The 13,456-nt window shown below is 30.7% G+C and overlaps 1 protein-coding gene across 2 annotated transcripts in view; it reads left to right on the top strand.

Annotated features, from left to right (window-relative positions):
- The window catches only part of LOC106463730 (microcephalin-like), a 37,923-nt gene that overhangs the window by 10,296 nt on the left and 14,171 nt on the right, over positions 1 to 13,456 (top strand). For both annotated transcript variants that reach the window (XM_022391360.1, XM_013923829.2), the window contains exons 4-8: positions 3,549 to 3,639; positions 6,493 to 6,672; positions 8,824 to 8,896; positions 9,466 to 10,141; positions 10,575 to 10,737. In XM_022391360.1, coding sequence (XP_022247068.1) covers positions 3,549 to 3,639; positions 6,493 to 6,672; positions 8,824 to 8,896; positions 9,466 to 10,141; positions 10,575 to 10,737 — 1,183 coding nt within the window. The remainder of the gene's footprint in view (positions 1 to 3,548; positions 3,640 to 6,492; positions 6,673 to 8,823; positions 8,897 to 9,465; positions 10,142 to 10,574; positions 10,738 to 13,456) is intronic.

The following is a 13,456-nucleotide window of genomic DNA, read 5'->3' as shown; positions in this document are numbered from 1 at the left end:
ATATATTTATTATTTTTATTAATTTGACCTTCAGCCATGCCTGGCTAACAATACAGAAGTTACAATGACGCAGCTCATTTATCCAGAAATAATGTTTGTCACATTTGAATCTAGCTTGGGCTGTTATATCACTCTGCTGCTCTTGTGAATCAGTCGAACATTCACAGATACCAGACAAACATTTTGGTTGTTACTCAAGTACTAGTAGCATCTGGTAACTTGACTTCTAAGCTTTGGGGGATACGGGGAGAAGGAAACCTTTGATTCAATTTTAAATTTTAAATACTTTATTTGGGCAGTGAAGTTTCAGTGGCCTACTCAGAATTAACTGTGGCCCCCTGATTTTCTGTCATTCAAATGTGGCCCCTTAGAAACGTGGCATGGCCCTATGGCCCTCGTTGAGAACCACTGCTCTGGAACACAGCCAAGACAGGTCACTTTGTAAAGGCCAGTTTTATGTTCTTGGATATGGTAACATGAATATGTGTGCCATGTCATTGCAACTCCTGTAATGTTAGTCAGGCATGGCTGAAAGGTCAATGAATTAGAAATAAATATATATAGATGAATAATGTTATGAGATTTAAGTTATTTAGACTAAAAATTTGTGTTTTCATGTTGTAATTTGTATTCCTTCTAGAATGAAAAAAAAAGCTTAATTTATATCTATTTCCTAATTTCTTATGGTGGGTACGAGGTCAGTCAAATCGACCAAACCTGTACAGAAATAAAATAGTGAAAATAACAGATGAAATATAGTTTTTTCTAAAAAAAAAACATTTGATAATTATCTGGAGGTTATAAAGATTTTGCATATGAAATTTGAAAATTTTCTGATGCATAAAAGTATTTTTAATCTTAGAATCAAAATTACATTGCATGTTGGATAGTCAACATTAGAAAGAAAAAAGGTATGAGAAAATCATTACTTAAGATATCTTAAAACTTAATAAAAAATCCTCTTATTTTCTTTACAAATGCCTCATAATGTTTACTGATAATATAAAAAATTTCATAAATGAAACACTTATAGCATGAAAACTATAACAAGCACAAAATGGTTATGAGGTCGGTCTCTGGGACCAAACCCATAGTGAGCGAGTTAATAAATTTTTCTATGTTTTTTTAACTGCTTTTATAAACCTTTTGTCTCATTCTTGTAATTTCACTCTTAACTTCATATCTCTTTTTTTTCTTGATTTCATTTCAGTTTTCTTTTCTTCTTGCCCTTCTTTCCACTGTTTCATCATTTGCAACAAATTTTTAATCTTGGTTTGATCACACATTGTAACCTTTAGTATAATCTTTATCATCCCCCCCCCCCACATAAAAAACAAACAAAGTATAATTCCAAGTTCAGTCTACTTCATAAAAGGGAATGCATTTTATTTCTTCTCCACAAGTTCAACAAATTCACTTTGCAAGGCATCTCTTTTCACAAATAACATTATTCATTTACTTGCTAACATCTCTCACATCTCTAGAGCTTCATTGATACAAATACAAAATTTACGAAGCTGAAGTAACAGACAACTGACTATTACACTTGCTAAATCAATTATCAACCCAGAAATTTGACTATTGTCTATCTGGCATTCATTTTCTAAATACTTAAGATTATTATAAATATCATTGGCTCATCATATCAAACCTCTCTCTGGTGAACAATATAAATATCTACATTAAAATGTTAAAAACATAGCTACAAAACTATTTTTGTAATTTGAAACAGACTTTGCAGGACTGTTTAATTAAAGAGCTGGAAGACCCACACTAAATTCCTGGAGATCGTTTGGGAATATAGCAGCATTCTAAGCCATCACCCAGTCTCACCCCATGCAGAGTTTGGTTAATGCATCTCTTCATACTGTATCCATGATTAATTGTTCTTACTATATATTAGCTGAAAGTAGGAGACATTTACTATAAGCTGGAATTGTAGCTGTGTCAGGTACATGAATGGTAAATAAGACATTTTTTTAAATTTGGCAGAATAATCAGTTATAAGCATACAAGTAAACTAGTATTTATTATCTTTTTGCACATATTCATTCTCCTTGCATATGAATAACTGAAATCTAAGTATAATAGAAGAAGTATAGAACTTCTGAACTTTTCATAGTTTGCAACTGTGTTTCAAATTTCAAATGGCAGCTGAAGGGAAGGTTGTAAACAAAATAAATGGTTTACAGAAATATTTAAAATATAAATGAAAAGAGATTAGACACAAATAAATTTTGAAATGTTAACAAGCATATTTTGTTGTTTTATATGTATTATTCATGTGAGCTACTAAATGTTTTTGCAACAGATGTACATCAAAAGCAAGGATAGTGTGAACACAGCATATTCAAACCTTAGATGAAGTATAGTTATAATTAATTTTCTGGGGAAGAAATACAGCTATAAAATAAACAATCAACCAAGGCACAATCTGTAAAGTGAATAATTATTTTCGTGAAGAAGAATAGTCAACTATTTGAAAGCTTTTGAATTTTGGGTCTCGTTTTGAAAATAATACATTATATAATGTGACCTGGTTTTTGAGGTACCGATGGAAGTAATATCCAAATTGTGTTGGGGATACCTCATCTACCCAAATTACCTCAATTTCAAGATTAAACTTTATGGACAGTTTTATTGTCTCCCCATTGATATATAGTACTCTTATTTATTTTACTCATTTTTATATTTCATATTTTGTAAAATAAGTGCAATAAGAAAGCAACCACCTTCCCACTTCTGGCTGCAGACAGCAAGAAATAGTGAATATGTGGGACATTGTGGGCTTGAACACCCAATCTTCTCCTTTTTTATCTTCCTTCTTTTTCTTTTTTTAAGCATCTGAGGCTGGCAAAATTGAGGTTAAACTGGCCAGACGAGGTACACCCACTGCAATTTGGGTCTTACTTCTGCCAGTACCTCAGAAATCAGTTCTCATTACATAATGACCCACCTTATGGTTTGTGCATTTAAACTGTTCTGAAATAAAAGATATAAACTAAAGTGAGTCAGTTTTAATAAATCTGAAGTTAAGCCTTTAAGAGCTTCATTTCAAACTACACAAGAAACATTTTTTCTTTTTGCTATGAGTTTGGATGCCTTCATACTCTCATGCATACCTGATTATATGCCTGAAATACAGGTTGGATTAGGCCATTATTTGCAGGTTAAAAGTTTGGAACCAAAGTTGAAGTTTAGATATTTTTTTTTACTTTTGCATTATACATTAAGTTATTAAACAAAAGTATTGTTTGTTCATTTTTTACCTGTTTTGTTAAATGTTTTTTACAAATAGTTAACTGAGTCATAATGCATTTTTGTATCTGTAAATGTTGAACTGATCTTGCTGTGTATTATTTATCACCTAAGCTCTCATTTTACAAGTTTATTTATCAATAAATTAATCATAGATCTGCACGTTTAGTTTTTAAGGTTCCAGGAGTTTTTTTTTTAATAGTTTCTATGCATTATAGTAAAATAATGTAGGGTACACTTTATTTTATAATCCTATAATCTTACAGTTTTATAATTCTATAACCTCACAGTTGTAAACAGGAAAGGGTTCACACTTCGGAACATCTGTATCCTGCTCATGTACCTGAGTCGTACAACTCTCCAGTGGCTACTAAGTTAAGAGTAAGTTTCCCTATTTATCATAGTGGTATGAGATAGGAAACAACAATGTTGTTATAACTGTACATTGAGCCAAACATGCAACTATTTTTGTAGGGTTTTTTTTGTTTTGTTTTTTTCTATAATGAGCCGTAAATATCTTTTTGACCTCTTGTTATCATTCTAAATTGTTTGAGCATAATTCATGTTAGCCACAAAAACAAATACGTTGTCTTATCATTCTAAGTGAGTAGAATTGAAATAACAAATATGCACACTCAGTTAGATTTAACCAGCAACAAGTTTTTTAAACTGCTGCTTAGTAAAAACATTTTGCAAAACTTAATTTAATTTTATATTGAGGATATATCACTCTAAAAAGATATACATATCTTAAAGAATATGCCAACACAATTTTATCATCCACTGATTTTTTTTGGCAAATATAAGAAGATCATTTCTACAATAGATATGTGATCTCCATCTCCTAAATAAAAGTATTTGATTTCTCTATATTTTACCTTGTTACCTTTTTAAGGCTTTCTCCAACAGATACACTAATGAAAATTGGAGTAAAATTTATTCTAATATTTAGTAGTGTATTTGTAGATCATTAATAAATATTAATCTAATAAATAGTGGTCCTGCTTACATTTTCTGTCGAAATTGTGTAATGAAAAAATCTAGAATACTAGTTAAAAGTAAAGTTAGGATTTTTAGGAAGCAAGTTTTGAGGAGAAAAAAAGCAAAATAAATATCAAACTGGAATTGTCAGGGTGTGAAATTCAGATTTCAAATGTTACATTCCTGTACTACTAACATTCCTGTGAAAATAAGTTTGTGATATCATGTAATTTAGTTTTATATATTAAGATTATGTCTAGCAGCTCAAAATGTTGTCCAAAAACCTGCTAGACAGATGTAATCCATTACACCATCTTTCAGATATATCTTCTTCTGTCTAAACCTTCTCTCAAGTGAGAAGCCTGAACCTAAATCTTGAGAGATTGTTATTGTAATGTTTTAAAAGCCAGCAGTTAAACTTACTTACTAATATTTACAGTATTATGCTAAAAGATTTTCAATATTTAAATGCATATATCAATCTTGTAAATTGATATACCCAAAACACAGAGGTGGAAAAAATGCTTTAATGGTGAAGTTCTCATGCTAACTTATTACTGGGGTCACCAATCTATTAGTATAATAACTTCATCATTAAAGCCAATATCAGCATGAAATTTAGCACACTTGTTGATATTACACTCTTCCAAAGCTTGAATTTTTTTAAATTCAAAATTTTCTTACCAAATGTCTTGTTATGAGTGTAATTACTACCAATGAAGGCATTAATTAAAATTAATGCTCATTAACATTGCAGGAAATTTGTAAAGTTTTTAATTCACAAAGAGCATGTTTATTAATTTTCACATGTTTTTAATCATTGCTAAATAAAATTATGACGTTACAACAGTTTGTTATGTATTTCTTTATCCATGCTGCATTAATTATGCTGACTGAAAATGTACTTTCAGAGATTGCAACATCATACTTTTGTTTTGTGCTGAACTTGAAGGTTATAAGAAGTGGTTAACAGTGTTTCCTCAGCATGTAAATTTGCCCAGTTTTAAGGTTCCTTGTTTATTCTCAGCATTTTCTCTTTTCAGTGTGTGAAAGGATCATGGCTTCTTACAAAATAATTAAATGCAGCAATTAAAAATTTATTGGAATTCTTCATTTTTTCAGGAAATAAAAAATATTTCTTCTGTATTTTAAATTTGAAGAGATTACCTTGTCATAAATGTCAAATGACATGCAAAGTTAGATTAAACTGGATTACCACAAAAAAGTAGTGCCTAACTAATGGTTTATCCAATGACTCTGAAATAAGGTCTGAAGACAGGCTTTGTTTGTGAGAGAGGAAGAAAGTAATAGTTTTGAATTATTTTAAAAGTATCTTACTAGCAATTTCTAGTGGTTTTAATGCTTTATTTCATTGGTGGAGCACTCATTTTTAATGCAAGCAGTCCCAAGTCCAAATCTTGTATGTGGGAGACACAAAGAAATGAAATTATCACAGATAAACCTCTATTCTTATTCTATTCTAGCTGCCTTCCCTCTAGTCTTACACTGCTAAATTAGGGACGGCTAGCACAGACAGCCCTCGTGTAGCTTTGCACGAAATTCAAAAAACAAAACAAACAAACTATATTTACCAGAATGATAGTGTCATTAATGAAATACATTTTTACAAAAATCATAAAAGTAATTACTTCAAAAAACTTGTATTGAGTTAAACTGTAAATGGCAATTATGTTGTAATTCAACCTTTTGGCTTGATATTTATGTCTGCTAATGCTTTTAGTTCCTTCTTTTGGATGGAACGTTTTTGATAACAGTGAACATTACAAATATCAGCTACCTAAAATATCTTTTGCATGATGCTTCCTAACAATTGATTAAAAGCAATACCTTAATAACTTTGACTAACTTATAAAAAGATAATGGAAATTCAAAAATGTAAGTTATTTATGTTGTTTTATAGTATTTAACATTGATCACGTGTTCATGAATCAAATATTATTGGTACAAAATCTCTGAACCTGTCTTCTATCAATGCTGCTGAATTTTATATCATATTTTTCTCCTTTTTGTGTCAAATGCTATGATACTTCTATTGAAAAAAAAATTTATACAGAAGTTACTTCCTTGCACTGGTATTTGTCTTTAGCTTATGATGTATTTTTTGTTGTTTTTTTTTACTGTAGATTGTGATTTTTGTCATTGTAAGTTGAGTAGTTTCTACATTTTGTTTTAGTACACATATCTAGTTTGTGCAGTAAAGAAAATGAAACAGAGAATTGTGTTTCTTTCTAGAAACCTCCTTACATGCAACCCAAAGATTTCAGCACAGAATTTGAAGGTAGTGCTGAACGACTCAAACAGATATTCAACCGTGTAAGGAAAAATCAACAGTCTGAAAATAAACAAACTGAAATTGGAACTGATATTTTAGTTGCAAAAACTCCTTCACCCATTTCATTGGAGTCGACTGTGGTAGGTTTAATAGCAATATTAACTTTTTTTAACAGTAACAGTACATGTAGTATTCCCAACATTTTTTTTTTAATTCTTGAACCACAGTTATATAGTGTGTTTACCTAATTGCACAGTAAAAGTAGTTATATTCTTCAAATATCTCCGTTTAGACCATAATAATGGGTATATTTGGTGTGCATATTTATTTAGGTTATAAAAGAGGTATTATTGTTTGCAACATGATCATAATGCTATATCAAGTGTAAAGGAGTTCTAATTCTGTTTACCTTTACAAAAATATATCTGATCACATTACCTCTAGCCATTCACATGACCTATAACTACACAGGTTAAAAGTCTTGACCCTGTTATTGTAATTCAGTTGAAGTGTGGGTGTTACTTAAAATTTATTCCTTTTAGGAGAATTACAGTTTTCCTTTTCCATGATTATAAAAACATGTAAGGCACCAAATTGTATTGTTTCAAAGAAAGATATGTCTGTAATGTTGAACCTATTGGGTAAAGTAAGGAAAATTGTGATTCCTGGAAGCAAAAAAAAAGCTACACCATGCTATACCAGTTGCGTACCAGAAATAGTGAAGAAAATGTAAAACAACTTTCCACCAGTAGTAATCCAAGAACACTGTGGTCTGATTCAGCTAAAGTAGAAATATTCTTGAGGTATGTAAGGGAAGTAATTCACATGGATTTATGTCTACAAAATTGATGCAAGAGCCTAGTTTAGAGTGGACAAAGTGTATTTCTGCTTAATGTCTGCAACAACAACCAGCCAATGTATTATTATCCTACTCATGATACAGTATGTTTGATATGGTATTGAGAAGGTAATGAATACTTTTCAAGGAGATTATTTTAGTTACAAGTTAGAACTATAATTGTAAGTTAAATATCCAGAGAGTTGAAAAAATGCTTAAATGAACTGTACATATTTCCAGGTTGACAAGCTGAGTTTTGACACTGCTATGTCATGATAAAATGCCAATAAGATATGATTCCATCAAAACAAAAAATAAAGTCTAGTCAACATTCCAGTTACTTTGCAAGATGGAAGTACAAACAAAATTATTACTAAGACTTTCACAGACATCTCCCAAAAAATGAGTCCTTGAAAGTTACCTTTCGTGCATGGATGATGAACTTTTGAAAGCATGTATTGCACAAAAGCTTCCTGCAGTGAAAACAATGCTAAATAGCTATAACTAATATCATAACAAAGATACCATCAGTGGTGGAAGAAGATGCTATAAGACCTAGCTCTCATCCTTGTATCTTCACCATAATTCATAGACACCCCTCATATATTTAGGATTTTTTCTGTCATTAAATATGGCAGGTTTATTTTTTTTGCAGCATGTAATCATTTATCATTATAATATTAACCCTATAGAGACAGGTTTTACTACAGGTAGAGATCAGAGGGCATGTCATCACATTTGTAGACTTAAGTTCAAAATTTAATTGAACTACTATATTATAATACACAATACAATGTCCATAGTTTCTTATGAACTAGAAACTCAAATTTCTGATTTTGGCAAGCCAGAATATAAAATAAGAACTTCCTATCTTTTGTATTTGCTGAGACATCATAATATTTAGCAACTCCACCATATTGTCTCTGCTCACCACTTAATTGTTTGAAAAGACTTATTTATCTTTGCCTATTTTTTCTATACCTAGAAGTTTATAACCAATCAAAAGATCTACAATTTCTCTATGTAATTCTGTTAGTCTTCCAAAGTTATATATATGAGAGAAAAGTTCTCATATTGTTGGAGATTTTGAAGTATTATGATCAATGCCATGTTCCAAACAGAAATTATTTTTTTGACCCAAATGCACCATAGTTAGGAAGTTTGGTAAGTTACAATGGATTTTTGTGGTATTGGTATAATCATTTATAATTTTTTGGTATTCCAAAATGCATATATAAAGTTTACATAAATTATTTTTTTATATTTTTTATTATTTTTATTTTATTTTATTATATTATTTATTATTTTTTTATATAAAAATATATATTTTTTTCATATTATGTTTGTATAACAAGTTTTATGTTTAATCTAAAACCCATTTGTTGTATACTTAAAATGGGTTTTATAATTTAATGTGGATCTCTGAAATTTGTTTCTAATTTATTCATTACAGCAAGTTGAATCAGATTGTACTTCTGTTATAACATCAAACAAAACCAATGTGCCATTTAATCAAAAATTGCATGGTTAGTAAGTATACATTATTTCATTAATTGTTTTTAATTACTTTCTTATTTGAATCTTCAGGTTGAATCAAGGTTGTTGAAAGTTAGCCTTTCATTAAGCTACCTTAGTAAATAATAGAAGTAGCTGTAAAAATTGTTGGCTCTTAGTTTAAGTTATATATAGGCTTAGTAAATCCTCCCTCTGAATCCAGTATTTTTGTTCATAAAATAAAAAATGCTCATGGCCAAGACTGCTAAAAACTAAATAGAATTTTTCAGTTTTGGCAAAACCTTTTAAACTGTCCCATTGTGGGACAGGAATATCCTACTGTTACTGGTAGTAGAAGGTATATGTGTATTAAGTTCTGGTCAGTAGCTTGTTACGTAAGTCAGAACTAAAGAATAATGTGTCAACTAGTGAAGCCAACTGACTACAGAACTTAATGTCGTAAATCAATACAATAAAAAAAACTGTAATTATTCAAATAATTAAATCTTCAGTTGAGTATCCTTGCTTTTAGTGGTATTTTCTTGTATATATATTTTGGTGTATTTTAGATGGTATTTTACATATATATATTTTTTAACAGAAGAAACTACTTTTCATGTCAAGACACTAACACCTAAAACTGGAAAAAAACTTACTGCTCATGCTTCACAGTCCAATGCAGCAACTCAAAGGAAGAGGAAACTTTTCTCATGCACAAAAACAAATAATCAAAATGATGTTGTTGAAGCTATTACCCCAGATACATACACAGATATCAAGACTATGGAAAATCATACAAATGAAAAAACTTATTCCAGAAAACTGACCACTGCGAAAGCTAAAAATACACAAACCTTGAGAAAAGAAAGCCAAGGTCAAAACATAAAAAAGAACCACAATGCTTTTGATATTTTAAAAAGCAGTAGTTCTGATTCAGATGTTAATAAAATGACTGGTGTAAATACTAAAAGGCGACGAGTGAATAAGCTATCTTTGGACATTTTAACGACTGACTCCAGTTTTTCATCTGAAAAATCAGTTCCTTCTTGTTTGAAAAATAACTGTTCTGAAGAAGCATCTTTAGCATCTTCACGACCCAGTCTTGAGGACTTCAAAGTTAAGAAAACTGGACAAAAGAAAAGAAGAAAAAAAAACAGAAATTTAAAAAGAAATGAAGATCACATTCACATTTCTCCATCTTCAGATACTTCCCTACTTACAAGCAAAACAACAGATCTTGTGAACAGAACTCTTGTGATGACAAGTGTCAAACTGAGGTATGATTGTAGTATGCAACAGAAAAATAGTTTAAGATGTTAAATTTATAAATTCATTAAAATTTTTGATTGTTAAAGATGTATTAGTATATGTTTCAAAGGCATTGTGTAAACTTTTAAAAAGCTTTATATTTTTTGTACTTTACTAACATTTATGGTTTTTGTATGTTTGTATACTTTAGTGTAAACATCTCTTCTCAACTTCCAGCTCTATGACTGTAAAGGAAAATTAAATGTTTTATGAAAGATAATCCTGTAATTTCAACTAGAGTTTTATCTTTAAAATAATATTTTAGTTTAGGCTTGATTTGATGAAATTTTCAAAAATTAATCTGCTATACTTTATTTTTTAGTCATTTACTCCACATAAGTGTTGTTTTGTATTCTCATTAATTTGCAAAAACTTGTAGTTTATAAATGTATCTTGTGTTAGTGACCAAGAAGCCATTTATGCCATTGCCACGAAGTTGGGAGGGTTTGTAATTCGGAGCAATGTCGGAGAAGACACCACTCACATCATATGTGGAGAATCTCGACGTACCATTAATATATTGTTTGGCTTAGCACAAGGCTGTTGGATCTTGTCTCCGCAGTGGGTAAGAACTACAATACTTTAATGATTTCGATTTCAAAAATTAAGTTCTATCAACTTCAAGTGCTTAGTCCATAAACTTTTTATTATAGTTTTTTTTTCTTTTGTTATGGTGATGCAGATGTATCAAACATAATGCTGCTATAAATTTTATAATTAAGTGGTGGGGATAAGGGTCTTAATCAGAAGGTGTATGTATATGCTTTGCACTTGTGTGAAAACCAATACATTGTAAAAAGAAACTGTGTATTTGAATACATTATGCATGTAATTTATTCAGAAACTTTATATACATGATATTTATAGAAAAAGTCAAATGTGTTAAACTTATTATGAATTTGAGTAGCAAAGCATACATTATGTTGGATTTGTTATATTTCTTTTTCTCACATACTTTAAATATATTTATGCTACAACATTTTTTTCCCATTTTTATTGTTGCACAAAGTGTAAGCTATGATGATGTGTATAGTATTTGTTTTTTTTACCTACTGTTTTGAATTGTACAGTATAATTTTGTTTAGTTATATCTGATGTACAAAGCATGCATTATTAGTCCAGTCATTCTAAAGTGTGAATTTAATTCAACGTGAGGTATCTCAACTGTTTTATAATCAGGAATATGTCTCCAGAACATATCAGAAGTTGTAATGAATCGTGTTAGGGGGAAAACACTGTAAAATAAATAAACAAAATGGCCACCATCTATAATACAAATTAAGATACATTTTCATGTAGTACAGTTAAAATGATCTAAAGCTTTTTATTGCATTTTCAGCATGTATAAATTGAATGTAATCAAAATGAAATACATAAGAGATCTCCTTCATGGACCTTTGTTTGAAGATTAAAGTCATTTCCCAGTCTGGAAAGCCATTCAAACTGGTAATGGTGACAATCCAAACTATACATGTAATGAAGATAAAATTTCAGCTTCAGCTAAATTGGCAATGGTGGACAAACAATGTTTTAACAGTCTCAGTAGATACCTGCAAACAAAGAAATGCCAGACTTATCATGCCTAAAGATGCAGATCTCATTGTGCAGACAGCAATAATGTCAGCAACTCTGTGCTCGTAGGCAATGACACAGACCTAATGATCATACTTTATTACCAAACAAGCCTGGAGTTCTATAATTTATTCTTCCAGCCTGACTCAAAGAAAAAATTCCAAAAAAGCATCAAATGTTGAATGGTAAAAGAGCAGCTAGATTTGGAGATTTGCACAAACATCCTATGTACATGATATTCTGGTGTGTGACACTATCTTCCATCCCTACAGAATCTGGAATTGAGCTTCCCCAAAAAAGTTAATCAGCAGTAATGATTTCTGTGAACATACAAAAGTGTTTGACAGAATATCTGCCTATAAGGAGAATATTGCCAGTGCTGGAGAGAAAGCCAGGGTCTGCCTGTACAGTAGCAGGCCCGTAATGTGATTTCACAAAAAGGTTGTTGCCAAGAGTCTATATGTTCAGCCCAGAGCCTTCCTCCTATATCAGCTGCAGCAAAGTACTACCAATTTCAACAGTGGAATGGCTCTGAAAAAAACATGGTACCAGAAAAATTGGGATGGAGAATTAGTGAAGGACAAATTGTCCCTGTGTTGACAATTTTCTACATTTTATCAGGTGCAACTGTCACACTGACTTTAGCAGTTTGTGGTGCACAGAGAGAAAGCACAATTTGCTTTGCTGCATGTGGTTAATGTAAAGGATCTGTATGTACCACTTCAACACAGCTTGCTGGTGGCAAAGACGTGAACTCTTGCTTTGCATGTCAAATAATTGCTGGAATAGAAACCGTGAGGAACTTAGGACCTGGAAGGTTTAATTCTGCATATTGTATTTTGCTTCTGTAAGAGTTGATAAAAATTGTTTAGAGTTATTGTCTTTTCCATTATTATCTATGTTGGAAAGCCTCTACATGCAAAATGGCCTTGTTGTTACAAGAATTCCCTTGAAGGACAAATCCCATACAATTTATTTGCCTTCCATTGGATTTGTTAAAGCTAAACTTTAAACTCTTAGATTATCATTCTACATTTATTGGGTGCAAAATTAGGATGATTTGTATAAAAGGTGATACCTATTTTGTTTTTGTTTTTTGCCACTTAAACAATTGAGATATCTTCTGTTGGAATTAATGATTGGGTTGGCCTTATTTTTTCATAGAATGACTGGAATATATAGTGATGTATTTAGCGCTAGGCAATTAGTGGTACTTGCTAATCAATTCATTGATGGCCTCATTAATTCATTACATTTGATGAATCAATTCTTACAGTGTTCCTCAAACCATGATACTTGCCTCTATTCAACAATTCAAAAAGAAAAAAAAATAGTTGTAGTTGGTATTAGGTGCTGCTAGACATTGCCTTCTCTCTAGTCAGCATTTCTAAGTCAGTGACAGATAGCCTTAACAGCTTTGCCATAATTCAGATATGTGAGCAAGTTTGGTGGCAATATTTCAAGGACTTGGATAATTGGAATTATCCAAAATAGTAATAATGAGAAACACTAATTTTGATTAACCCTATCTAAACAGCATTAGTGCTTTACATCAATTCTATTTCTATGAAGCTGTACATAGCATGGTTCACTATAATTGTAAATTTACTAATTTATCTTTAAGAAATATGGCAAGCTTTTAGTAAACATTACAGTTATGTTGTAACACAAAAATTAGATTTTTTAACAAAGTATTTTTGCTAAAGATTTGT

This window comes from Limulus polyphemus, unplaced genomic scaffold (assembly GCF_000517525.1).
Source record: "Limulus polyphemus unplaced genomic scaffold, Limulus_polyphemus-2.1.2 Scaffold1, whole genome shotgun sequence".
NCBI classification, from domain to species: domain Eukaryota; kingdom Metazoa; phylum Arthropoda; class Merostomata; order Xiphosura; family Limulidae; genus Limulus; species Limulus polyphemus.
Note: the sequence above shows the minus strand (reverse complement) of the source record. Positions and strands in the feature narration are given on the sequence as shown.